This window comes from Bos javanicus, chromosome 23 (genome assembly GCF_032452875.1).
Source record: "Bos javanicus breed banteng chromosome 23, ARS-OSU_banteng_1.0, whole genome shotgun sequence".
Taxonomy (NCBI): Eukaryota; Metazoa; Chordata; class Mammalia; order Artiodactyla; family Bovidae; genus Bos; species Bos javanicus.
This window is the reverse complement of record NC_083890.1, coordinates 17,126,417-17,151,099: the sequence shown is the minus strand read 5'-3', so window position 1 is coordinate 17,151,099 and position 24,683 is coordinate 17,126,417. Positions and strand designations below refer to the sequence as shown.

The 24,683-nt window shown below is 40.2% G+C and overlaps 2 protein-coding genes across 3 annotated transcripts in view; one reads left to right on the top strand and one right to left on the bottom strand.

Annotated features, from left to right (window-relative positions):
- POLH (DNA polymerase eta) overlaps positions 1–9,951 on the bottom strand; it is a 29,193-nt gene extending 19,242 nt beyond the window's left edge. Inside the window, exons 1-4 of one of the 2 annotated variants that reach the window (XM_061398263.1) lie at positions 9,678–9,951; positions 5,081–5,221; positions 4,460–4,594; positions 3,089–3,306 (exon numbers count right to left, since the gene is read on the bottom strand). In XM_061398263.1, coding sequence (XP_061254247.1) covers positions 3,089–3,306; positions 4,460–4,594; positions 5,081–5,217 — 490 coding nt within the window. In that variant the 5' untranslated portion in view covers positions 5,218–5,221; positions 9,678–9,951. Of the gene's footprint in view, positions 1–3,088; positions 3,307–4,459; positions 4,595–5,080; positions 5,222–9,677 lie in introns of those variants that run through there. The other variant, XM_061398264.1, reaches the window with a different exon arrangement.
- Positions 9,952–10,148: 197 nt separating this feature from the next.
- The window catches only part of XPO5 (exportin 5), a 42,779-nt gene continuing 28,244 nt past the window's right edge, over positions 10,149–24,683 (top strand). The window contains exons 1-11 of the mRNA XM_061398262.1: positions 10,149–10,368; positions 11,767–11,888; positions 12,901–12,973; positions 14,025–14,162; positions 14,362–14,544; positions 16,731–16,757; positions 17,260–17,445; positions 18,078–18,154; positions 22,589–22,688; positions 23,758–23,841; positions 24,460–24,585. Coding sequence (XP_061254246.1) covers positions 10,264–10,368; positions 11,767–11,888; positions 12,901–12,973; positions 14,025–14,162; positions 14,362–14,544; positions 16,731–16,757; positions 17,260–17,445; positions 18,078–18,154; positions 22,589–22,688; positions 23,758–23,841; positions 24,460–24,585 — 1,221 coding nt within the window. The 5' untranslated portion in view covers positions 10,149–10,263. The remainder of the gene's footprint in view (positions 10,369–11,766; positions 11,889–12,900; positions 12,974–14,024; positions 14,163–14,361; positions 14,545–16,730; positions 16,758–17,259; positions 17,446–18,077; positions 18,155–22,588; positions 22,689–23,757; positions 23,842–24,459; positions 24,586–24,683) is intronic.

Here is a 24,683-nt window from a genome sequence, read left to right as displayed (position 1 = left end):
AACAAGTATATGAAAAAAAGCTCAACTTCAATTAGTAAATTGAGAAATACAAGTTAAAACAAGCCCCAATATAAAGTACACCTTTGTAGCCATTACATTTTAAAATATCAGGTAATACCAATTTCTGGTGAGGATAGGGAGGAAATGGGAACTCTTATGTACTGTCAGGGGTCAGGCAAATTGTTACAGCAATTCTGGAAACCAATTTGGCAATATTTAGTGAAACTAAGTATATGTGTATACCCTATGATCTAGCAGTCCACTCCTGAAAATACTCAAGAGAAACCCTTGCATAGGTCCAAAAGAGGACTAATAAGGACATTCATCATATACACAGAAGGGTCTGTAAACACAGTAGATCCATACCATACATTGTGCTGCAATTAAAAGCAATCAACTGGGCTTCCCTGGTGGCTCAGTGGTAAAGAATCTGCCTGCCAATGCAGGGGACATGGGTTTGATCCCTGGCCCAGGAAGATCCCACATGCTGCAGAGCAACTAAGCCCATGCACCACAACTACTGAGCCTGTGGTCTAGAGCCAGGAAGCCGCAACCACTGAGCCCACATGCCCCAACTACTGAGGCCTGTGCACCCTAGAGCCCACTCTCCACAACAGGAGAAGCCTCTTCACTGAGAAGCTCATGCACCACAACTAGAGAGCAGCCCCTACTCGCTGCAACTAGAGAAAAGCCCGCACAGCAATGAAGACCCAGCGCCCCCCCAAAAATAAATGATTTTTTAAAAAGCAATCAATTACAGATAAATACAGCTACATGGATAGATCTGTAAAACCACCAATGAAAGAAAATTAAAAAGAATGAGATCTATAGTACCATAACATGATCTTGTAATTAAGAAGCACAAGTTTTTCTTTTAACATTGTTTCATGGCAAATTAATGCAGTTTATACTCAACTGCATCTTTTTAAAAAAAATTTATTGGAGTATAGGTGATGTACAAAGTTATATTAGTTTCAGGTATACAGCAAAGTGAATCAGTTACACATGTATCAATGCCTATATCCACTCTCTTTTTTTGATTTTTCTTCCATATAGGCCATAACAGAGTACTAAGTAGAGTTCCCTGTGCTACACAGCACATTCTTGTCATCTATTTTATATATGCTAATGCTAAGTCACTTCAGTCGTGTCCCACTCTGTGTGACCCCATAGACGGCAGCCCACTAGGCTCCTCTGTCCCTGGATTCTCCAGGCAAGAATACTGGGGTGGGTTGCCATTTCCTTCTCCAATGCATGAAAGTGAAAAGTGAAAGGGAAGTCGCTCAGTTGTGCCTGACTCTTAGCGACCCCATGGACTGCAGCCCACCAGGCCCCTCCATCCATGGGATTTTCCAGGCAAGAGTACTGGAGTGGGGTGCCACTGCCTTCTCCAATTTTATATATAGTAGTGTATATATGTCAGTTACAATCTCCCAACTTATTCCTCCCTTCCTTATCCCCTGGTAACCACAAGTTTGTTTTCTACATCGACTCTACTTCTGTTTTGTAGATAAGTTCATTTGTACCTCTTTTTTTTTTTATTTCACACACAAAAAAATCAATTTTTAAAAAATTTCACATATCATGTATTTGTCTGTCTTACTTCACTCAGTATGACAATCTCTAGGTCCATCCATGCTGCTACAAATGGCATTATTTTCTTCTTTTTTATGGCTGAGTAATACTCCATTGCATATATGTACCACATCTTCTTTATCCATTCCTTTACTGATGGGCATTTAAGTTGCTTCCATGTCCTGGCTATTGTAAATAGTGCTGCAATGAACACTAGGGTGCATGTATCTTTTTGAATTATGGTTTTCTCTGGGTATATACTCCAGAAGTGGGATTGATGGGTTATATGGTAGTTCTATTTCTGGTTTTTTAAGGAACCTCCAAAACTGTTTTCCATAGTGGCTGTACCAATTTACATTCCCACCAACAGTGTACAAGGATTCCCTTTTCTCCACATCCTCTCCAGCATTTTTATTTGGAGATTTTTTGGATGATGGCCCTTCTGACTGGTATGAGGGATACCTCATTGTATTTCTGATTTGCATTTCTCTACTAATTATTGATGTTGAACATCTTTTCACTTATATAATGTGTGCTTTTAAAACTCTAGCACAAGTTTTAAAAGGACACATTATATAAAAGCACAAGTTTTAATAGCACACATTGAGTCAAAGAAAGACAAATACTGTATGTTATCACTTATATGTGGAATCTAAAATATAAACAAATGAATACAACAAAACTGTAACAGACTCAGATATAGAGAACAAACTAGTTGTTACCGTGAGGAAAGGGAAGGAGAAGGGGCAAGTTAGAGGCAGGGGTTTCAGAGTTACAAACTATTGTGTATAAAGTAAATGGATACAGCACAGGGAAATATAGTCATTATTTTATAATAACTTTAAATGGAATATAATCTATAAAAATATTGAATCACTATGTTGTACACCTGAAACTAATAGTAAATTGACTACACTTCAAAAAAATAAATGAAAAAATGATAATTATCAAATAAAATAACTAAATAAACAATTAAAACAAAGCAACACTACTGTACAATTTGTAAAGACATATACATGTTTAAGAAGATCTATGTAAGTGAATGCCAGAGGGTTTGTGGGGTAGGAAGGGAGTGAGGGGAATCACTATGAAGGGAAAAGGAGTAAAATAAGTCAAATAAAATGAGAGGCCTTGAGCAGCTCACTGATGACATCATCCTGTGAGTAGCTCAACTCCGTTTTTGAGGTCCCCTTTAAAAAGCTCACCCTTCTTATGAACCAAGTTATACATTAACCTACAAATAATGGAAGTGCTCAGTCAGCCTTCTACTGATAACTTTAACCTGCCCTAGTTATGCTTAAGGAGAAACTTGATTTTACAGATTTCACAGCTTCTCAATATCCATATACCTGGAAAGATAAGAGAATTTGTATATCCTTCCATGTGAGTCCTTGAGATTCATTCCCGTTGTAGGTTAAGTTTCCTTTCATTGAATCCAAGGAGGAGCAGTGTGACCAAGCAAAGCAGGTTCCAAAGGCAGGAAGCAGAAGCAATACTGATGCTATGGAAGTACCTTTCTCAACAGTCCCTTCTGTTGTTGTAGGCCCTTGGGGAAACCCTTCAATGCAGGTGGTTGGCAACAAGTCTGCTGAGATAGGCTGATTTTGGAGCTTTTGTAGTCTCTCTTGCACAGCACTGGTCAGGTCTAGATAAGCCTCATCAATGCTGCCACGTTCCATTACAGCAAAACGAGACATTACCTCCATCACTTCCATACTGGCATCCCGGTACCTAAGAGCATGACAGCATAATATACTCACATACATACAGACCAAGGAAAGGATGCTCTTTTGCAGTAGCTGGTGTTCCTTCACAGACGTGAATAAATTACTCCAAGGTATTTTTACAAATACTTGAAAAACTTAGTGTGTATATATACATATATATATGTTTCTGCAAATCATATTTTTATTTTTATAATGTGGCATCTCAAGTTAACTATTAAAATAATTTTAAATTATCCAGGTCTTAATAACTTTCTGGTCTATAAACATATTCTTAAATTTTTTAAAACTGCCTTTGTTCGTTACTTGATGAAGATTTTAAGGGTAAAATAAATGATCCAGTATAAAGTTGGTGGCATGTGGCTTTTCAAAATCACACTGTGAAGTCAACTATATTTCTGGGACATGACACTGTCTTTCCCAGCCAGCATAAAATTCTATTCAATGCAATGTAACATATGTCCATTAGCTAAATTAATTCTACTTTAGAGTAATAGTATTAATCTTCAGTTAAATCTGTCTTCTTTTCTGGCAGTAATTCCAATGCGAGGTTGGCTATGACACTCACTTTTAGACTTCTAATAGGTGAATTCAGGAATATCTCAAGTCCCAAGTCAAAGCATGATCCCTACACACACCACCACACACAGTATAGTGTACTGTGAGAACGTGGGGATCTGAAAAAAAGTTGAATCCTGTCTTCTACTTCTTAGCTGTGTGAAATTAAATTATTTAACCTCTCTAAACTTGCCCCTCATCTGTGTGTGTGTGTAGGAATGAGTGGGGAGGGGTGGGGTGGATAATACTAGAATTTACTTTATAACGATGTGAAATTTAAGAGACACTGCCAATGAAAAATTTCACAGTTTTGGCCTGAGAACATGGGAACTGGTATTAAGTTTTAATTACAATAACCAATTTTTAAACATTTAAGGAACTGAAAAGGTATTAAGGGTAGATATCATTATAGGTAATAATGATTCTCAACTGTCCTAAAATATAATATTAAAATCTGTTTTCATTTCACACTGAAAAGTTGGCTGACTGAAGGGAACCTTTTCAGATGTGATTTACACAAAACAAATTAGAAAACATCAGTTCCTAGCCTCATGAAATGATTCCAACTCCTCCACTCCCCTTAAACCATCTTCTCTTCTTACTTGGTGAGGTTAGCTTTTCCATGGAGCTCACGAATTTGTGCCAGTAGAAGATCTGGACATAACTTCTTAGCATCATCTGCCCACATGTTTCTAGTGACCCCAAATGCACGAGCTTCATAACTTACTGCAACTATTCTAAGGTTAGGAAAAAAGGGGGAGCAAAAACATGACATGATCATAAGCAAAAGTAATTAAAATTCAGCATGATGAATAGGTTAAAACATAATAGAAACTTTTTGATCACAGATGCTACTATTTTTTGGCCATGGAGCAAAAATATTACATGATCATAACAATTTCACATGATCATAAAATTTCATGACAACTAGGTTATAAACATAATGGTAGAAACTTTTTGGCCACTGATGCTACTATTATTTTTTTTAAACTTTTTGGCCACACAACAGCATATGGGATCTTAGTTCCCTGACCAGGGATGGAACCCATACCCTCTGGAGTGCAGTCTTAACCTCTGGACTGCCAGGGAAGTCCCACTGATACTACTATTCATTCTCAAACACAGCAGTTCAGAACTCTCAAAAACAGGACCTAGCATAGTGCCATGTATTCTCAGAAATTAAAACCGTAGTTTAGAGTTATAAGAATAACTATGATACATACCCACCACCCTTCCATGCTGTGTACTGTACAACTGCACAAGGTTTATTCCTCAAATGAGGATTTTGCCGCTGTTCCACTTGAACGAAAAAACAGTCCATGTCCACTAGAGCAACTACCCGGTCTCTTCCATCAGTCATTTTCCTGTAAGACAATATATTATGAACAGTTAGAAAGGATATTGAATCTAAATCACCAAAGAAAGCTGTATTTCCATTCTTTCATTGTCGAATTACCATAAGCATGGGAGCATGGAAACTAACAAGAATGAAACAGACATTTTCATATACTGCTGGCAGGAGAATAACAAATTGATACAAGTTTAGAAGGATAATAACATTAAAAGCTTTAAAAAATACCCATTTCCCCCCCCCAAAGAACTGAACACTTTACAGAAGATATTCAGATAGTCAACAGGCACATGAAAATGGGCTCAATGTCATTCAGATCAGTCGCTCAGTCGTGTCCGACTCTTTGCAACCCCACGAATCGCAGCACGCCAGGCCTCCCTGTCCATCACCAACTCCCAGAGTTCACTCAGACTCAGTCCATCGAGTCAGTGTATCACTGTGTATCCAGCCATCTCATCCTCTGTCGTCCCCTTCTCCTCTTGCCCCCAATCCCTCCCAGCATCAGAGTCTTTTCCAATGAGTCAACCCTTCGCATGAGGTGGCCAAAGTACGGGAGTTTCAGCTTTAGCATCAGTCCTTCCAAAGAAATCCCAGGGCTGATCTCCTTCAGAATGGACTGGTTGGATCTCCTTGCAGTCCAAGGGACTCTCAAGAGTCTTCTCCAACACCACAGTTCAAAAGCATCAATTCTTTGGCGCTCAGCCTTCTTCACAGTCCAACTCTCACATCCATACATGACCACAGGAAAAACCATAGCCTTGACTAGACGAACCTTTGTTGGCAAAGTAATGTCTCTGCTTTTGAATATGCCATCTAGGTTGGTCATAACCTTCCCTCCAAGGAGTAAGCGTCTTTTAATTTCATGGCTGCAGTCACCATCTGCAGTGATTTTGGAGCCCCCAAAAATAAAGTCTGCCACTGTTTCCACTGTTTCCCCATCTATTTCCCATCAAGTGATGGGACAGGATGCCATGATCTTTGTTTTCTCAATGTTGAGCTTTAAGCCAACTTTTTCACTCTCCACTTTCACTTTCATCAAGAGGCTGTTTAGTTCCTCTTCACTTTCTGCCATAAGGGTGGTGTCATCTGCATATCTGAGGTTACTGATATTTCTCCCGGCAATCTTGATTCCAGTTTGTGTTTCTTCCAGTCCAGCGTTTCTCATGATGTACTCTGCACATAAGTTAAATAAACAGGGTGACGATATACAGCCTTGACGTACTCCTTTTCCTATTTGGAACCAGTCTGTTGTTCCATGTCCAGTTCTAACTGTTGCTTCCTGACCTGCATACAAATTTCTCAAGAGGCAGATCAGGTGGTCTGGTATTCCCATCTCTTTCAGAATTTTCCACAGTTGATTGTGATCCACACAGTCAAAGGCTTTGGCATAGTCAATAAAGCAGAAATTGATGTTTTTCTGGAACTCTCTTGCTTTTTCCATTGCCAGCAGATGTTGGCAATTTGATCTCTGGTTCCTCTGCCTTTTCAATGTCATTAGGCATAGGGAAATGCAAATTACATGTACATCAATGCAAACTGCATGTACAAATGCAAATTACAGTGTACATCAGTGGTGGGATAAAGTCAACAGTTAATCTAATGGACAGACAAATTTCAAATGTAAGTTCAGGGTAAAGAGAAGCACAAAATAATATATAGTATCAAAGCATTCATGTGCATTTTAAAACTCTTTATTTTGAAAAACTTTTATACTTACAGAAAAGTCGCAAACATAGTAGGGTTCTCCCATACCCAGTTTCCCCTAATGCTACATTTTACACAGCACAATTATCGAAACTAAAAAATGAACATTAGTATAATATTCACACTACAAACTTTACTTGAATTTTACCAGTTACTCCCATTAATGTCTATTTTTGGCTCCAGAATCCAGCTTAAGATCCAGTCTTAGTCATCACATCTCCTTAGTCTTCTCCAATCAGTGCCATTTCATGTTTCTCATGACCTTGACAGTTTCAAAGGGAACTACTCAGTTGCTTTGAGAACATCTCTCAATTTAGGTTTGTCTGATGTTGTCCCCCCTTTTTTTAAATAAATTCTTTTTAAAAAATTGTATTTATTTTGGCTGTGCCGGGTCTTCACTGTTGCTTGTGCTCTTCTCTAGTTGTTGTGAGTGGGGGCTACTGTCTAGTTGCAATGCACAGGCTTCGCACTGCAGTGCTTCTCTTGTTGCGTAGAACAACCTCTAGGTGTGTGGACTTTAGAAGCAGCAACTCCTGGGCTCTAGAGCACCAGCCTAATTGCTCTGAGGCATGTGGGATCTTCCTGGGTCAGGGATCAAACCTGTGTCTCCTGCATTGGCAGGTAGCTTCATTACAACGGAGCCATCAGGGAAGCCCTGATGTTTTCTCTTGATAAGATTGAGGTTATGCATTCCAGGCAAGAACATTGTGGAAGTGTTCTGCTTTTCTCAAGTCATGTATCATGTTTGGAGGCACATGATGTCACTATGTCTTAATACTAGTGATGGTAAACGTATCATTGAATATTGACAGTGTTTGCTAGGTTTCTCACTGTAAAGTTACTATTTTTTCCTTTCTTAGAAGAGATACTTTGAGACTATGCACATACCCTGTTTCTCTTCAAATTTTGAACTTCTGAGCACCCATCAGTGGATCTGGCCTGTAACAATTACTTTGTAGTGTTCTGATACTGATTTTCTATCTATTCATGTTCAACTTTTGAAGACAAAAAGAAGACAAAAAAAAAAAAAGAAAATACTACACACTATTTGTAGACAGACATACATAAAGGTATGGATGCTAGATTGAAAGAACCTTATAAACTGTTGACAGAGGCTAATGTTTTCATTTAACATTGATAGAAATCTGAAAGAAGGCTTTAGTAAACGAAAGCAGTGGCTCTCAAACTTTACTACAGATTGGAATAACCTAGGAACCTTTAAACACTATTGATTTCTGGCTTCTACTACCAGACATCTAACTTAATCAGTATGGGTGTGACATGGGCATAGCAATTTTTAAAAGTCTTCTCTAATGCGCAGCAGAGATTGGAAACCACTGACCTAACGTAAACAAGATATTTGTGGAGATACCAGTAATTCATGATTTAAATATGAAAGAACACAGGTTTTACAGTTGAGTAAGCACTCAACTGTATTTTTTTTTTAAGTGTCAAAAATTAACATTCACCTTGAAAAAAGTGTCATGCTACTACAAAGCTGAAAGATTAGGGGTAAAAATGATGACTTCAAAAAATCAGAGTAGTCAAGGCATTGCTGTTGTTGCTGTTAAGTCCCTTCAGTCGTGTCCAGACTCTGTGCAACCCCATAGACGGCAGCCCACCAGGCTCCCCATCCCTGGGATTCTCCAGGCAAGAGCACTGGAGTGGGTTGCCATTTCCTTCTCCAATGCATGAAAGTGAAAAGTGAAACTGAAGTTGCTCAGTCGTGTCCGACTCTTAACGACCCCATGGACTGCAGCCTACCAGGCTCCTCTGTCCATGGGATTCTCCAGGCAAGAGTACTGGAGTGGGGTGCCATTGCTTTCCCCGAGTCAAGGTATTAATTCCTTACAAATTCCACTCACTGAAAACAGGCAGAATGTAATACTTTAAACCATACCATACCAGAAATCACTTTGCCCTGAAGTGGCTTTTGTGTAGTCTTTGAATAGATTAATATTGATTAAAAAATAGCAAATGCATTGTCTCATACACACAGATTTACATTGGATTAAAAATAGTAAATGCATTGTCTCACACACACACACAGACTTACATCGGATTAAAAACAGTAAATGCAATGCCTCTCTCTCACACACACACACATATACACACACAGACTTACAATGGATTAAAAATAGTAAATGCATTGTCTCACACACACACCCCTAGGTACCATATTAGATACAAATACTAGAAGTGGAGTAGGAACAGGGAGCAGTGATTTAAGTACAGTAAACATTCCCTAAATATTCAAACACCAAAAACGGATATTTAGATTTTAACTGTTTTAGTTTTCAGTTTACGTATTTTGCTGGAGAAAGCAACAGCTTTTTAAAGATAAAAAGTGAAACACACTCTATGTTAAAACTTTCCTTTGGGAATAAGGATTAGGCTACACCTCAAATGACCAAACACCTCAAATGACCAAAACTGTACAAACCTTCGGTATTTGCAATTCCTCATCTTTAACGATCTCGATTTACCAAGATCTGTACACAACACATTTAGTGCCTATCAGGTGATAACACAGCCAAGGAAAACAAGTACAAGTGAAGAGGGAAGTTTAAGAGCTACCATTTTTCCCCACAAGAAAAATTCTCTTAAAAGGCAATACGAGGGTCTTTTCTGTAAGCAACGCTTTCTACTTCATTGCAATTTCGGTCCAATGTTGTCCTCAATCACTGCTATATTATACAACCAATAGCCAAGGCAACATGAAAAGTCTAAAAACAGAGATACCGAACGGTTCTAAATTCTCTTACCAATGTGACGACACTTGGCAAAACCGCCACCCGCGGACGCCGTCGAGACTGGGCTAGGTGTCCACTGGAAGGACGTTAAAGCGGTCTTGAATATTTGTCCGCTTTCTGGGAACGGATCAGTCGGTTTCGAGGCAGATTTGTTCCCCGGGACGACGGAGAAAAGAACCGAGAGTCGCAGACGGCTCTCGCCTAGGCAGCTGCCAGCACAGACGGGCGGCTCCAGCCTTGGCTAGCGCGACCGGCACACCGCCTTCCTGACAATCGCACAGCGCGCGCGCCGCCGGGGACCGTTGACGCGCCTGCGTACCGCGGCCCCAAAGTCTCTCGCTCCGCCCACCAAGGAGCAACCGTCATAAGGGAGCCGCCACTTCCGCGGGCGCATGCGCACTGGCACGTCGGGCGCGTGCGCAGCGCCGGCTCTTTCCCGGCTGGATCTTCGGTGGCTCACGCTCCTCCTCCTGCTCTTCACCGCCCCGCCTCGGCCCGCCGCGGCCCGGTACCAGCGTGTGGTCCCGCCAACGGAGCCGTCCGTGCCTCGTGCTCCCAGGACTGCGGTGCTGCGCGCTCGTGGTGCGTGGCACTACTCATGGCGATGGATCGAGTGAACGCGCTGTGCGAGCAGCTGGTGAAAGCGGTGACGATCATGATGGACCCCAGCTCCACCCAGCGTTACCGGCTAGAAGCCCTCAAGGTACCTGAGTTCTGGCGACCCGGGCTTGCCCCGAGACCCTCCCCCAGCCTCAGCAGTCCCGGCGCAGCCCACGACGCTGGCCGTCTCCCGCCCACGCGGCCCCTGGACCTCGGTCCCAACCCCGGGGGGCCCTCCCCCTTGCAGCTCTCCGCGCCTCTTCCCACTCCCCGCCTTCTTTGCTCGCCGCGCCTACTCTTTTCCCGGGACCCTCTGGTCCCTGCCTCTAGCCGTCTCTTCTCACCGACACTCCCCACTGCCCTCTCCTCCCCCTCTCCCCGCTTCTGTTTACTCTTCTCCGCACCACGATCCCCTCCACAGCTGGCTGAACCCAGTTTATTCCCCTAACCCCCACATTCCTGCATCCCATCTCCTTCCCGTGGAGCACGTGTCCAACCCGTCCCCAACATCGGCCACATTCTTTATAGTCTCCCTCACTAAACGTTTTCCTGCTGACACACTCTCCTGACTCGCCCTAACCGAGCTCCAGCCTCTCTAGTGCCCTTTTACTTACATCCCTACACTTCTCCCTAACCCACTTCTGTGTCTTGGATATTTCTGGCTTAATTCTCAACCCCCCACCCCCATGTTTTACTGTGTGATATTCTTAGACTATTTTGCGCAAAGCTGAACTTCTACCACTTATTTTGCATTTTAGCAAGGGGTGGTTTCCTGAAAGTAGTTTTCTTGACTGCCAGATTCTCTACTACTGAGACTGCTTCTTGTGTAAATTAGGAAAGCTAACACAAAACAAATGGGGATGCTAATACGATTTGAGTTTATTCCCCCATCAAACAATGTATGTGGGCAATGAGAAATGACCACTGGAACAGTACTGTGTGTGTTTTAAGAGATGTAACTTCATGAAGCAGAGTGAGCATCACTTGGAGGAAGTTTTACAATGTATAGATGTATGCCATAGGATTTGCAATCAGAAGTATTTGGGTTCTGTTTGTTGTTTTACTATGAAATAGCATAAGTAGAATGCTATAATGATCTTGTGTATACCTATCACCTAAACTCATATGAAATAACATAAGTAGAATGCTGTAATGATCTTGTGTATACCTATCACCTAAACTCAGCAGTTGTAAAGACTTTTCCACATTTGCTTTATTCCTCCCCCAACCAAAGGTTTTTAACCCTAGTAATTGTCATTTCACCCCCATGTGCTTCACGGGTTTATCTCTAACAGTTTTTTACTCATATAGGTCATGTTATTTATTTTTTCCAACACTAATTGGCCGTTGCACTGGAACTATCAAAGTGAAAATAATCCTTTATATAATATTTATCTAAATTTTGCCACTTAAAACAATAGCTCAGGTTGGAGTTCTGTTTTTTTCCTAGTCCCACTTTCTCTTGGCTCCTAAGGGAAACACTAACTTTTCTTTTTTTCAGTTTTGTGAGGAGTTTAAAGAAAAGTGCCCTGTCTGTGTCCCCTGTGGTTTGCGGTTGGCTGAGAAAACACAAATTGCCATCGTCAGACATTTTGGCCTTCAGATCCTGGAACACGTTGTCAAGTATGTGAGAGAGCAAATCTTTATTTCTTATATAACTCTTAGAGATAGTCTTTAGGTGAGTAGAAAAGAGCAATCCCCAGGCAGAAAGGAATGCTTCCTAGAGGTCATCACAGCCTATTGGGAGCTCTCATACAGAACTTAACCTTTCCCTAGTTTCTTCATCTGTGTAAAGTGCATGGTACATACTAAGCACTCTGCAAATATTAGCTCACATCACTTAGCATTTATTGAGCTCCTAATATATGCCCACCAATCTCAGAGTCTTTTTATAATAATGTGGTGTACAGGTAAATAAATACCTGATTAGACACTAGAAAGACACTGCCTTTAATTTATTTTTCCTTAAGTTTTGAGTGTGCATGGCAGGATTCTAACCAGGATTATATGAGAATAACTAAAAACCTGTTCTAACTTGAGTCTCCTACTCCTACTGTGTATCTGAAGAATCCATCAGCTTTTAAGATTTAGTCACAGTTTTTCTGGAATTGTGTTGTTATTACCTTCTAAGCCTAAAATAGTTAGATAGCATCACTGACTCAGTGGGCGTGAATTTGAGCAAACTGCGGGAGATGAAGGACAGGGAAACCTGGTGTGCTGCAGTCCATGGAGTTGCAAAGAGTCAGACACAACTTAGTGACTGAACAAAGCAAGTCTAGAAAGGGAATCAGTACTATCAGATTCTAGTTTCTGAAAACCAACTACATTGTTGTAGTTGTCCCAGAGACGTATTTGCTTATGGTCTGTCAATAAAATCAAGGGGGAAAGCTCATCTGTGCACAGATCCTACCTGAATTCTAATTAATGGGTCACTGTCTATATTTAACTCTTTTTGCTTTTAGCATTTTGATTAAATGTGGACTGTTTCTGTCCATTTTTTGAAGGATACAAAATCCACAGTAGAATTTCTGAGTAAAATCACCAGCATAATTTTAACATAGGAATCAAAGCTAATCTCTCCTGAAGAGAAGGCTTCTAATGTTGCTCTGTTGACTTTATACATTTTGGTGGCCAGGTTTCGATGGAACAACATGTCTCGATTGGAGAAGGTCTATCTGAAGAACAGTGTCATGGAGCTGATCGCAAATGTAAGGAATGGTTGATTGGAAGACTTGGGTTTACGAGGTAGTTTAGACAAAGTGTGACTTTTCCAGTGTAGCATTTGTGTAACAATTCACGGGTTCTACATAATATTAAATATTTATATAATATTAAATGTTACCTTCAAATTAAAAAGAACCAGCATCACTGGAAATCACAGTTCATCCCATTTACTTGGTTTAATTAATCCTTTATGTGTTGACTTCTATTTTTTAAATTATGAAGACAGGGTAGAGATAAGTAAACATTTTTAACAAATGAATAAAAGTCTTAGATTAATCAGTTATAGATTAGATTGCACTTTGCTGTTTCCTTTTATTTTAAACTGAATTATTTTATGTTACTAGCAATAAAAAAATAGGCTAAATGAGTTTATTTTGGGAGTTCGACTATAACTGTACAAACACATTTAGAATCCACAGCCTTTATGTTCTTTTTAACAAAGGACATGAAAAGGGGAATTCATGTCCTTTTCATCCCCAGAGTCTAGTGTCTTTGATAGAAAAAAAAAACTCCCTTCAAAATTATTAACTTAGCTACCTAGAATTTATATTTTGTTAGTTCTGGGGAGATGTGATAGAAATCTTAATCCATTAAACTTGATACCAGACTTGAGAAGAGAGTCCCAATAATGGTCTTCCTGTGTCTTCTAAACCTAGAACTGTTAGGAAAATATTCAGTTGCTCCTGAATCTCTCACTTTATCAGCCTTTCAATGTATTCCTTATTTCCATACTCTTCTACTCTGGCCCTCATACAAAATGAAACAATAAGAAAGTCTCTTCAGTTTGTAAAGAACAGTGATGTCTTCCTTGCTCCATGTGACAGCCATTTTATTAGCTGATGCAACCCTCTGTTAAGCTTTAAGAGGGAAGAATGATCAGTGAGAATGCAGGACAGGTGACTCAGACATGGAGAACAGGTTGGTTGGTTTAGTTTGAAAGTAGGCCTGCTCCTAAGTTTTCTACACTCTTACAGCCCAGTTTTTTCCTTTGAATTCAGTCTTGCAAACCTCTTGATGTCACTTATTCTTTTGCAGGGAACACTGAACATTTTGGAAGAGGAGAACCATATTAAAGATGTTCTGTCTCGAATTGTAGTAGAAATGATCAAGCGGGAGTGGCCACAGCACTGGCCTGACATGCTAGTAGAATTGGACACTCTTTCCAAACAAGGGGTATGCAGTACAGCTGTATCAATTCAGGGTTTTGTTTTTGTTTGCTCTTCTGAGTTTTTCTGGTTTGTCTGTCCTGTCAGCAGAAAAGAGCCTTGGGTCATATTTATGATGCAAAACGTTTTCACAATATGGTAAATCAACTATACATACCCCAATTTTTAAAAAAGCGTATTTAACTACCTTCTTTCTGTTGGTGTAGGAAACGCAGACTGAATTAGTGATGTTCATTCTTTTGCGGCTGGCAGAGGATGTAGTGACCTTTCAGACACTACCCCCTCAAAGACGAAGGGATATCCAGCAAACATTAACCCAGAACATGGAAAGAATCTTCAGTTTTCTCCTTAACACACTTCAAGAAAATGTAAACAAGTACCAACAAGTGGTAAGGGATACCGGTTATACCCCCCACCTTTCATCAAGTTCTGTTTTCTGATATGAGTGGGTTTGTGTGTGTTTTGAAGTTAATCCTGCAGCAAGGAATTAGGGTGTTCAGGTCAGTAAAAGAAAAGGCTATTTTATAAGCAAAACAGAAAGATGACAGGAAAAACTGGAATTAATTTTCTAGGAGGTTCAAGTCAGTGAGTTCCGAACATACTAGAAAAAATAATTCCCTTTTTAGTAAGAAAATTCCTGAGATAGTGTAAAAATGAAGCTAAATTTTTTAAAGTTTAGTACAGTGGTTCTCAGTGGGAGGGCAGTTTTGCCATCCAGGTTGTCACACCTAGGGGCTGCTGCTGACATCTAGTGGGTAGAGGCCAGGCATGCTGCTGAAGATCCTGTAGTGCCCAGAACAGTTTTCCATAATAAAGAATTATCTGACCCAAAATGTCAATAGGATTAAGGTTTCAGAACCCTAATCTAGACTCCTCATACATGTTTATTTCACACAAATAGCATTCATTAAGATTCATTATTTTTTCTGCCTTCAGCAGCTTCCTAAAGTTTATTTTGAGAGCTCTGGAATACTAACACAAATGATAAGACAAAGTATTGTTAGCTGTCAGGGTAGGGAGACACAATGAGTATCTAATATTATGCTGTATACTTTTTCATGCTTTACATGTTACTTAATCCTCAAAAACAACCCCGAGTCGAAAACTATTGTCTCCATATTATGGATAAAGAAACCAATTTTCAGAGAGTAATTATTGAAGATCCCCTGATTAATGATTGTGGGGAATTCAAGCCCCATCCTTTTTACTAGAATGGACTCTTTCCCCCAAAATACCTCCCCAGGATTTTTCAAAAGAAAATATCAAAAGTATTTTAATTGAAAAAACCTATGTGTATTGAGGGTGAAAGAGGTATTATTTTTATTTCCCCTAGGAGATTTAATCCCTAAGAACAAATTATGAATGCTTTGATGCCCTAGACATCTAGCCAGTATGCTAGAGCAGGGTGACACAAGTTAGAAAAACATCCACTGGTGTTTTTCGTTAGCCTCAGTTTCTGTTTTGTCCATCTGTTAAACCAGGCTCCCAGGACCAGAGCATACCCAGGGACGTTTCTCATACCTGCAGCTTCTTATTGGCTCGTAGTTCCTTCTCTGCTTCCATCCTTTCCCCTGCCCTGGGCAGTAGGCTGAATGGTGAACTAGGATGGGATGTGTAGGCTCACTCTCCCTGTCTGTCCCCTGGCCCTGCACTCGTTCCAGGGGCAGAATAGAATCCGAATGGGAATGCAGGCTTGTGGGAGTAGAGGGTCAAGGCTGGCCTGGGCTGTTGCTGCCTGGATCCCTTTTCCTTCTTGGGCAGCATCAGTAGATACTGGTGAAAGGTACTACTGGTGAAATTGTACTACTCATCTCTGTCCCATTAACACCCGTCCTTGATCACCGCTGGTGAAGGCTTAATACTTGTTCTTTGTTAGAAAAAATACCTTTTGAAAGTTGAAAAAAAGAATTATAAAACAAATCTTTTCTGATGCTGATGGTGGTAAGTTTTCAAGTACTTCAGGAGTTGCTACTCCTGCTTATAAAATTATAAATTGTTTAATTTACTGAACAGACATTATTTTGGTCTATTTAGCATTTAATATTCTTTGTATATGTGGTTTTCCTACAGTTATGTCCATATATACATGGTCATAAATTGTACTACTCATTTTAATTTTGCTTCTTGCTTTTTTCCACTAACATTATATCATTTCAGTATACCTTTGCCAGTTATAATTTGTGTCTATTTTAGTATGGAAAAATTGCTAATACTTAAATTTTAACTGTTTCTTTTCATCAGTAGCAATGAAGCCTGCTTCCATTGTTCATTTGTTAGTTGTATTTCTTTGTAAACTGCGCTTTGAAACTGTCTTTTTGGATCTTAATGTTCTAATAAATTTATGTAAGCTCTTTAAATATTAACCTTCTGTCTTATTACTAAAACTAAAATAACCTGTCCTCCTCTGGAGAATATCAGTTATGTGTTCTTAGTAAAGTTGTCTTCTGTTCCAAAATTAAAAGTTGAGTCTATTTGAAAATCGTTGTTTGAGGACCTAGATTATGGGGGTGGGAAGTTATTACACAGCCTTTTGTTCATTAAAAACATTGCGATCCTTATACTTCTTTTCTTTCAGAAGACAGATAATTCTCAGGAGTCAAAGGTAAGAGCTCTCTGTGGAGCACACGGGGATGCATACACCTGGTGGAGGGTGACCTCAGCCTTGTTTTGTTTTGTTTTTGGCCATGCTGTGCGGCTTGTAGGAGCTTCAGTTCCCCTACCAGGGATCAAGCCCATGCCCTCAGCATCGAACTCCAGAGTTTTAACCACTGGACCACCAGGGAATTCCTTCAGCCTTGGTTTATTTGATCACTTAGCTATGGTGAAAGGGAGTTAAAATTATAATATCTGAGATTGCTTGAAGGACATAAAATGACCACACATGCTAGTGTGGTCTTATTGACGGACATTGAGGCGCCATTGTCTGAGAAATGATTGTGTATCAGAAAAAACCTTTGAGTTGCCTATCAATAACTGTTGTGTGAGCAATTTTTTTCCATTGTTTTCTTTTTAGAATTAGAAAACAGAAGGAGGTTGGGTATAACCACAGCTTTCTTGCCTGTTAGTGAGGACTTAACGGTTAAGAGTTACTTCTTTTCATGCAGGCCCAAGCAAACTGTCGAGTAGGAGTCGCGGCGCTGAACACTCTGGCAGGCTACATTGACTGGGTGCCCATGAGTCACGTTACTGCTGAGAACTGCAAACTCCTGGAGGTGCTGTGCCTGCTCCTGAACGAACAGGAGCTTCAGCTGGGGGCAGCTGAGTGTCTTCTCATCGCGGTCAGCAGGAAAGTAAGTTGCCACTTCAGGCTGACTTGGATCCTCAGCCTCCGAGGGATGCCTGTGTGTGCTGCACTCCATGCTGTGGTGAAAGGCGTTTAAAGGGTTAGGTGTTTTGTTTCTTTTACTTGACTCAAGCCTTTTGCACAACAGTTTGCCGGTATTCTAGGAATCCACTGGCAGGATATACAGAGATGTATAGGGCTACATGGGTCTTGAAACATTTGTGGGTTTTGGTGCTTCACATTTGAAAAACTGTATAAATGTCATGTTAAAACTCACATAGTGTTATGTCAAAGAATTGTAGAAGGTGAGTTAACTGACTTTATAGCTGATTTAGCTAACAAATGAGATCATGACTTTTCTCCATGAAGAATGTTATGTTTAGATGTAATTTGTTTTCATATCATCATTATTACCCAGCATATTTAATTTTTATTCATCTATTTAATTGGAGCACCAACACATTTTAAAATATGTCTTATCCAGATTTCAATTTAAAGAGTTGACCTTTTTCCAGTGTTCAGTTAGCCCCAGGGCTATGTGAAAATTAGGAAGTCAGTATAGCCGTAGAAGTTGTTAGTACTTAGAAGTCTTTAGTAACATAGTTTGTATTACCTGTGTTTCCCTAAAATTGGGTCTAGGGCAAGTTGGAAGACCGGAAGCCCTTGATGGTCTTATTTGGAGATGTTGCCATGCATTATATACTCTCCGCTGCACAGTGAGTGTCTACTTTTCTATGTGATTTCTAATTTCTTTGTCATTTTTGTATCTTATTTGGATATATCCAAAGTTCCTATCTGACTGTTAGCAGTCAATCAACTGTTTTTTTGGGTTTTGTTTTAAGTTTGAGCTTTATTCTAAGGACAGTGTGAAGTTCTTATGGTTTATTTTGCCGTGTCTCTGTGTCTGTGTCTGTGTGTGTGTGTGTTGGCTATGCTGCATCTTCATTGCAGCGTGCAGGCTTCTCTGGCTGCAATGTATGTGGGCTCTCTAGTCCAGGTATGCAGGCTTAGTTGGCATGTGGGATCTTAGTTCTCCAACCAGGAATGGAACCCATGTCCCCTGCGTTGGAAGGCAGATTCTTAATCACAGGACCACCAGGAATTCCCTGTTTTTAGAAGAAAAATCAGGCACCCTTAAGGGACTGTTTTGCCTTTTTGAAGACCTTCTGCTGGAAATAAATTGTGGCTGTTGATTTAGCACCCACTCATATTCCACCAACCTGTAAACACATTCTAGGTCCTGAAATAATGGCTTGTGCTTATTTTCTTCTAATTGCTCTGGAAAATATTAAAGCATTTCCTGATATGTGTTTCTTACCCAAGAGTCAGATAGAACTGTGTATTATAAGTAGTTCAAACTGTCACAACACCCAGTTTTCTTCCATACTCTTCACTTTTGGTGCCAAGGACAAATGAAAAGATGTGAGACACATATATATTAGTTGAACTCTCTCACTGTCCATTCTAACACAGATTTTATGATGGCTTTCTTTCCTGTGGATACTACAGGTCTGTTTTTAAGGAGGCTTGTTAATTAAATGAATAATGTGTCTTTTGGGTAGCCACTTTAGTTACTGTTTCCAAGTCCCATTTCTTAGTTCCCTAAAGATTATGACATTCCCACTGAGGTATCCCATCTCCATTAGTGCCACTGGTACTGGTTAGTAAAGCTGTAATTCAAACCAGGTGGTCAGACTTCAGAGCCAGCACCAGAAGCCAGGTGCCACACTGCCTTTCAGCATCACTAACACCTACCTAGGTCTTTCTTACCCCGAGGCCCATGCTTTTTGCATTATAGTGTACTGCCTCCATGGCTGCTGTCCACACCAGTCCTGATTAATTCTTGTGAGTGTGAATTGTGCTACATCATTTTAGGTCAGGTTTTGCCACTAAATAAAAATTCTCTTTTTAATTTAAAGAGCTATTTGCACTCTAAAATAGCACCTAAGTGATTATTCATCTGAACTAAATGACTTGGAGAAATGAGACACCAAGTTAATGTTTTTAATACAGTCTTTTAAAAAAAGACTTTATGTTTTTTGAGCAGTTTAAGGTTCACAGAAAAATTCAGGGGAAGGTACAGAGATTTCCCATATGCTCCCTGCCCCCACACATGCACAGCCTCTCCATTATAGACCTCCCCCCACAGCAGTGATACATTTGTTAGAGTTGATGAATTTCAGTTGAGTTCAGTCTTTCAGTCCTGTCCAACTCTTTGTGACCCCATGGACTGCAGCACGCCAGGCCTCCCTGTCCATCACCAACTCCTGGAGCTTGCTCAGACTCATGTCCATTGAGTCATGATGCCGTCCAACCATCTCATCCTCTGTCTTCCCTTTCTCCTCCTGCCCTCAATCTTTCCCAGCATCAGGGTCTTTTCAGATGAGTCTGTTCTTCGCATCAGGTGGCCAGAGTATTGGAGTTTCAGCTTCAGCATCAGTCCTTCTAATGAATATTCAGGACTGATTTCCCATAGGATTGACTGGTTGGATCTCCTTGCAGTCCAAGGGACTCTCAAGAGTCTTCTCCAACACCACAGTTCAAAAGCATCAATTCTTCGGTGCTCAGCTTATACACAACTACTGGAAAAACCATAGCTTGAACTACATGGACATTTGTCGGCAAAGTAATGTCCTGCTTTTTAATATGCTGTCTAGGTTTGTCAAAGCTTTTCTTCTGAGGAGCAAGCATCTTTTAATTTCATGGCTGCAGTCACCATCTGCAGGGATTTTGGAGCCCAAGAAAATAAAGTCTCTCACTGTTTCCATTGTTTCCCCATCTATTTACCATGAAGTGATGGGACCGGATGCCATGATCTTCATTTTTTGAATGTTGAGTTTTAAGCCAGCTTTTTCACTCCTCTTTCACCTTCATCAAGAGGCTCTTTAGTGTCTCTTTGCTTTCTGCCAGAAGGGTGATGTCATCTGCATTTCTGAGGTTATTGATATTTTTCCCGTCAGTCTTGACTCCAGCTTGTGCTTCATCCAGCCCAACATTTCACTTGATGTACTCTGCATATGAGTTAAATAAGCAGGGTGACAATATACAGCCTTGACATACTCCTTTCCCAATTTGGAACCAGTCTGTTTGTTCCATGTCCGGTTCTAACTGTTGCTTCTTGACCTACGTACAGGTTTCTCAGGAGGCAGGTAAGGTGGTCTGGTATTCCCATCTCTTTCAGATTTTTCCACAGTTTGTTGTGATCCACACAGTCAAAGTCTCTGGCGTAGTCAATAAAGCAGGAGTAGGTGTTTTCTGGAACTCTCTTATTTTTTCTATGATCTGACAGATGTTACAACGGATGAGGAACTTACAATGACACACAGTGTGTTATACAGCATGTTACACATATTGTGTTCTACCTTTTATGGGTACATGCTGTGGGCTTCAGCATTATCATTATAGTGCCCTTAAAATCTTCTATGCTCTGCCCGTTCTTTCCTCTCCCACCCCAATCCCTGGCAACCACTGACCTTTTTACTTTCTCCATAATTTTGCCTTTTCTAGGATGTTGTATTGTTGTTCAGTCACCGAGTCATATCCAACTCTTTGCAACCCCATAGACTGCAGCACACCAGGCTTCCCTGTCCTTCACCAACTCCTAGATCTTTCTCAAACTCATATCCATCGAGTTGGTGATGCCATCCAACCATCTCACCCTCTGTCATCCCCTTTTCCTCCTGCCTTCAGTCTTTCCCAGCATCAGGATCTTTTCTAATGAGTTGGCTCTTTGCATCAGGTGGCCAAAGTATTGGAGTTTCAGCTTCAGCATCAGGCCGTCCAATGAATATTCGGGGTTGATTTCCTTGTGTGCTGCCTTTGCAAGTTGTTTTTTTCACTCAGGATCATGTATTTAGAGTTCCTCCATGTCTTTGATGACTTGTCAGCTCATTCCTTTTTACCACTGAATAATATTCTATTGTGTGGATGTACCAGAGTTTATCCATTCTCCTACTAAAGAGCATCTTGGTTGCTTCCAAGTTTTTGCAATCAGGAATAAGGCTTCTGTGAATATCTATATGTAGATTTTTGTATAGAGATGTTTTCAGCTCCTTTGGGTAGTTACCAAGAAGTGTGATTACTGAATCATATGGTAAGAGTATGTTTAGTTTTATAAGAAACTGTCAAACTGTCTTCCAAAGTGCCTGAACTATTTTGCATTCCCACCAGCAATGAATAAGAGTTCCTGTTGTTCTTTATCCTCCCCAGCATTTGGTGTTCTCAGAGTTACAAATTTTGGCCATTCTGATAGGTGTGTAGTGCTATCTCATTTTTGTATTTGCAATTCCCTGATAGCAGTTTGATGGGGAGCTTCTTTTCATATGTTTATTTCTAATCTGAGTATCTTCTTTGATCAGGTGTCTGTTGGCCCATTTTTTAATCAGAGTTTTTTTATTGGGTTTTAAGAGTTCTTGTGTATATTGTATAATAGTCTTTATCGAATGTGTCTTTTGTAAAATATTTTCACCCAGCCTATCACTAATCTTTTCATTCTGTCTCTGTAATAATTATTTATTATGTATTTGTCCTTGGCCGTACTTGGACCTTCATTGCTGTGTGTGGGCTTTCTCTGGTTGTGGCAAGCAGGGGCTACTCTTCATCGCAACGCACAGGCTTCTCATCTCAGTGGTTCTCTTGTTGCTTTGTACCGTATGGAATCTTCCAGACCAGGGATTGAACCTTTGTCCCCCGCCTTGGCAGGTGGATTCCCATCTACTGTAGCACCAGGGAAGTCCCTCATTCTCTTGAGTATAGTCCTTTTGATTTTGTCAGTGGTTTAAGAAGTTACTACATGCTTCCCTAGGGATCCGAGTCCTTCCTAGGTATTGCTGTCTTTTCATGCAGTTTCTTATATGCATTGTTTTGTGGAGTCATGCTTAGAGTTTACATTACTATTCCAAAATACCCCAGTACCATATAATACCCCAAATTAGGGTGCCTCTTAAAGGATGAGATTGCATTGAACCCTCTTCCTCATCGATCTTTCAGCATTTGGTTGGAGGTCTGGGGGTTGATTTTTTGTTTTTTTTCAACAGTAACAATCACCTGAAATTTGAATACTGGAGCACAGACCATATACAGTCCATTCCAGGGGAATATCTGTGGTGCTCTTGATGTGCTGCTGATCTCACTGTCCTCTCATCTCACAGGACCGCTGATGGAGGAGGCTTAGTCGAAAAACACTATGTCTTCCTGAAGAGACTCTGTCAGGTGCTGCGTGCCCTGGGCAATCAGCTGTGTGCATTGTTGGTGAGCACTTTCTGGAGCGTTTCAAGACCATCTGAGGACAGGATTTAGAAAGTTGTATTTGTGTAAGGGGTAACACGTGTCCTTGACTTTAGCCTGAGGGAACATTGACCTACAGATTATTTCTTATAATTCTGTAGACTAAATTATCTTAGTTGAATTTGAATGATAGAGATTTATTTAATGTCAGTTATTAATATCTATAGTAAATGTTCACATCTGTTATTCCATAAAATCAGTGTTGCTTCTCTTCATTTTGGTACTTGTAAAACTTTAGTCTACCTGTTGCCTTACCCTTTAAAAAGTCCTATTAGATCATGAAACATGGATTCGAATAAAGAACCCTTTTCCCAAATTAAAGGATATATTATTGAATCATTTAAAAAAAATCTTTAGTCTGATTGACCTGAAAATAACTCCCTTACATGTTCAAAGATCGAATGTTGGTACAGACTTTTGTACTTGATATCAGTGCCTTTTTTGGTGGCTTGAATGGCTTGAGGGGATAGAAGTTTCAGGCATAAGATGTGTACCATCGAGGGATTATTTAATCGGTTGAGTCACAGATATGTGACTAGACCAGGTCTGAAGAAATAAGTGATTTCTGAAATGAATATTCTTTTTTTTTTTTTTAATTTTTATTCATTTACTTGTGGCTGTGCTGGGTCTTCATTGCTGTGCAAGGGTCTTCTCTAGTAGTGGTGAGCGGGCTACTCTTCATTGCGGTGGTTTCTCTTGTTGCAGAGCACAGGCTCTAGGCGAGTGGGCTCAGTAGTTGTGGTGCACGGGTTTAGTTGCCCTGAGGCATGTAGAATCTTCTTGGACCAGGGATCGAACCTGTGTCCCCTGCACTGGCAGGTGGATTCTTAACCACTGAACCAATAGACTTTAATGATGATTGAGCAGCTTTTCTGGGGTTTTGCCCTTGAAATGATGTCTTCCTTAGGCCACAAGGAAGTATAATAAAGTCCTTTCAAAACTGAAAGTTTTGAGGATATAAGTTGTCTTACTCCACTCTCCACCCTGACCTCCGCATCAGCATTATTAATATAGCGGCCTTTTTGTCCTACAGGGTGTGGATTCTGATGTAGAAATACCAGCAAACTTTGGAAAATACCTGGAATCTTTTCTTGCTTTCACAACTCATCCAAGTCAGGTAAACTTTATGGCAATAACTAATCAAAATTTTAGTAAATTAAAATCAAGTGCTATGACCTAAAATAATTAGCAGCTCACATATAAAATGTGACTCTTAAGATCCTGGGGAATTACTTTAGTGGGATTTCATTAAGAGAATTGCTGCATCTTCTTCCCAAGTTAGCTTTTGCAGTCTAGATCAGCATTTACCCCCTCAGGTAATACCATTCTGATAATGCTCAATCAGATGTGAGGTGTTTCTCAGGTAATTTGCTACTAAGCATACTTTAAATAAAAAAGTTTGATTAATTGTGTTATTACAAAGTTAATTTCATCCAATCCAAGATTTTCCTTGTAGTATCATCCTGAGGTGTCTGTCTGCTTTCTTGCATAAAAGTGGTAGAGTTCAGCTCATTCTCTTGGTATTGCGCGTGACCCACAGCCTGTCTTACTTTTACTGTATGGTCCGTAGTGACCAGTCATTGCTGACGTACTCCAGTATGGACAGTTTCAGTCAAAGTATTACAGAACTTAATTTCCATGGAAAAATACAGTGGATAATTGCTGAGCTAAGTAATAGTCTTGGTTATATAAAACTTAAATCCTTAAACCGACTGTTTTTCTTTTTTTCCTTTAGTTTTTGCGCTCTTCAACTCAGATGACTTGGGGAGCCCTCTTTCGACATGAGATCCTATCCCGAGACCCTTTACTATTAGCAATAATACCAAAATATCTGCGTGCTTCTATGACTAACTTGGTCAAGGTATGCAGTGGGACCCTAAAGTGGAATGTAGGTGAATACACATCTTAAGACTTAGATGGCACCACTAACAGCCCTGTGTTGGTCACTGAGATCCTTTC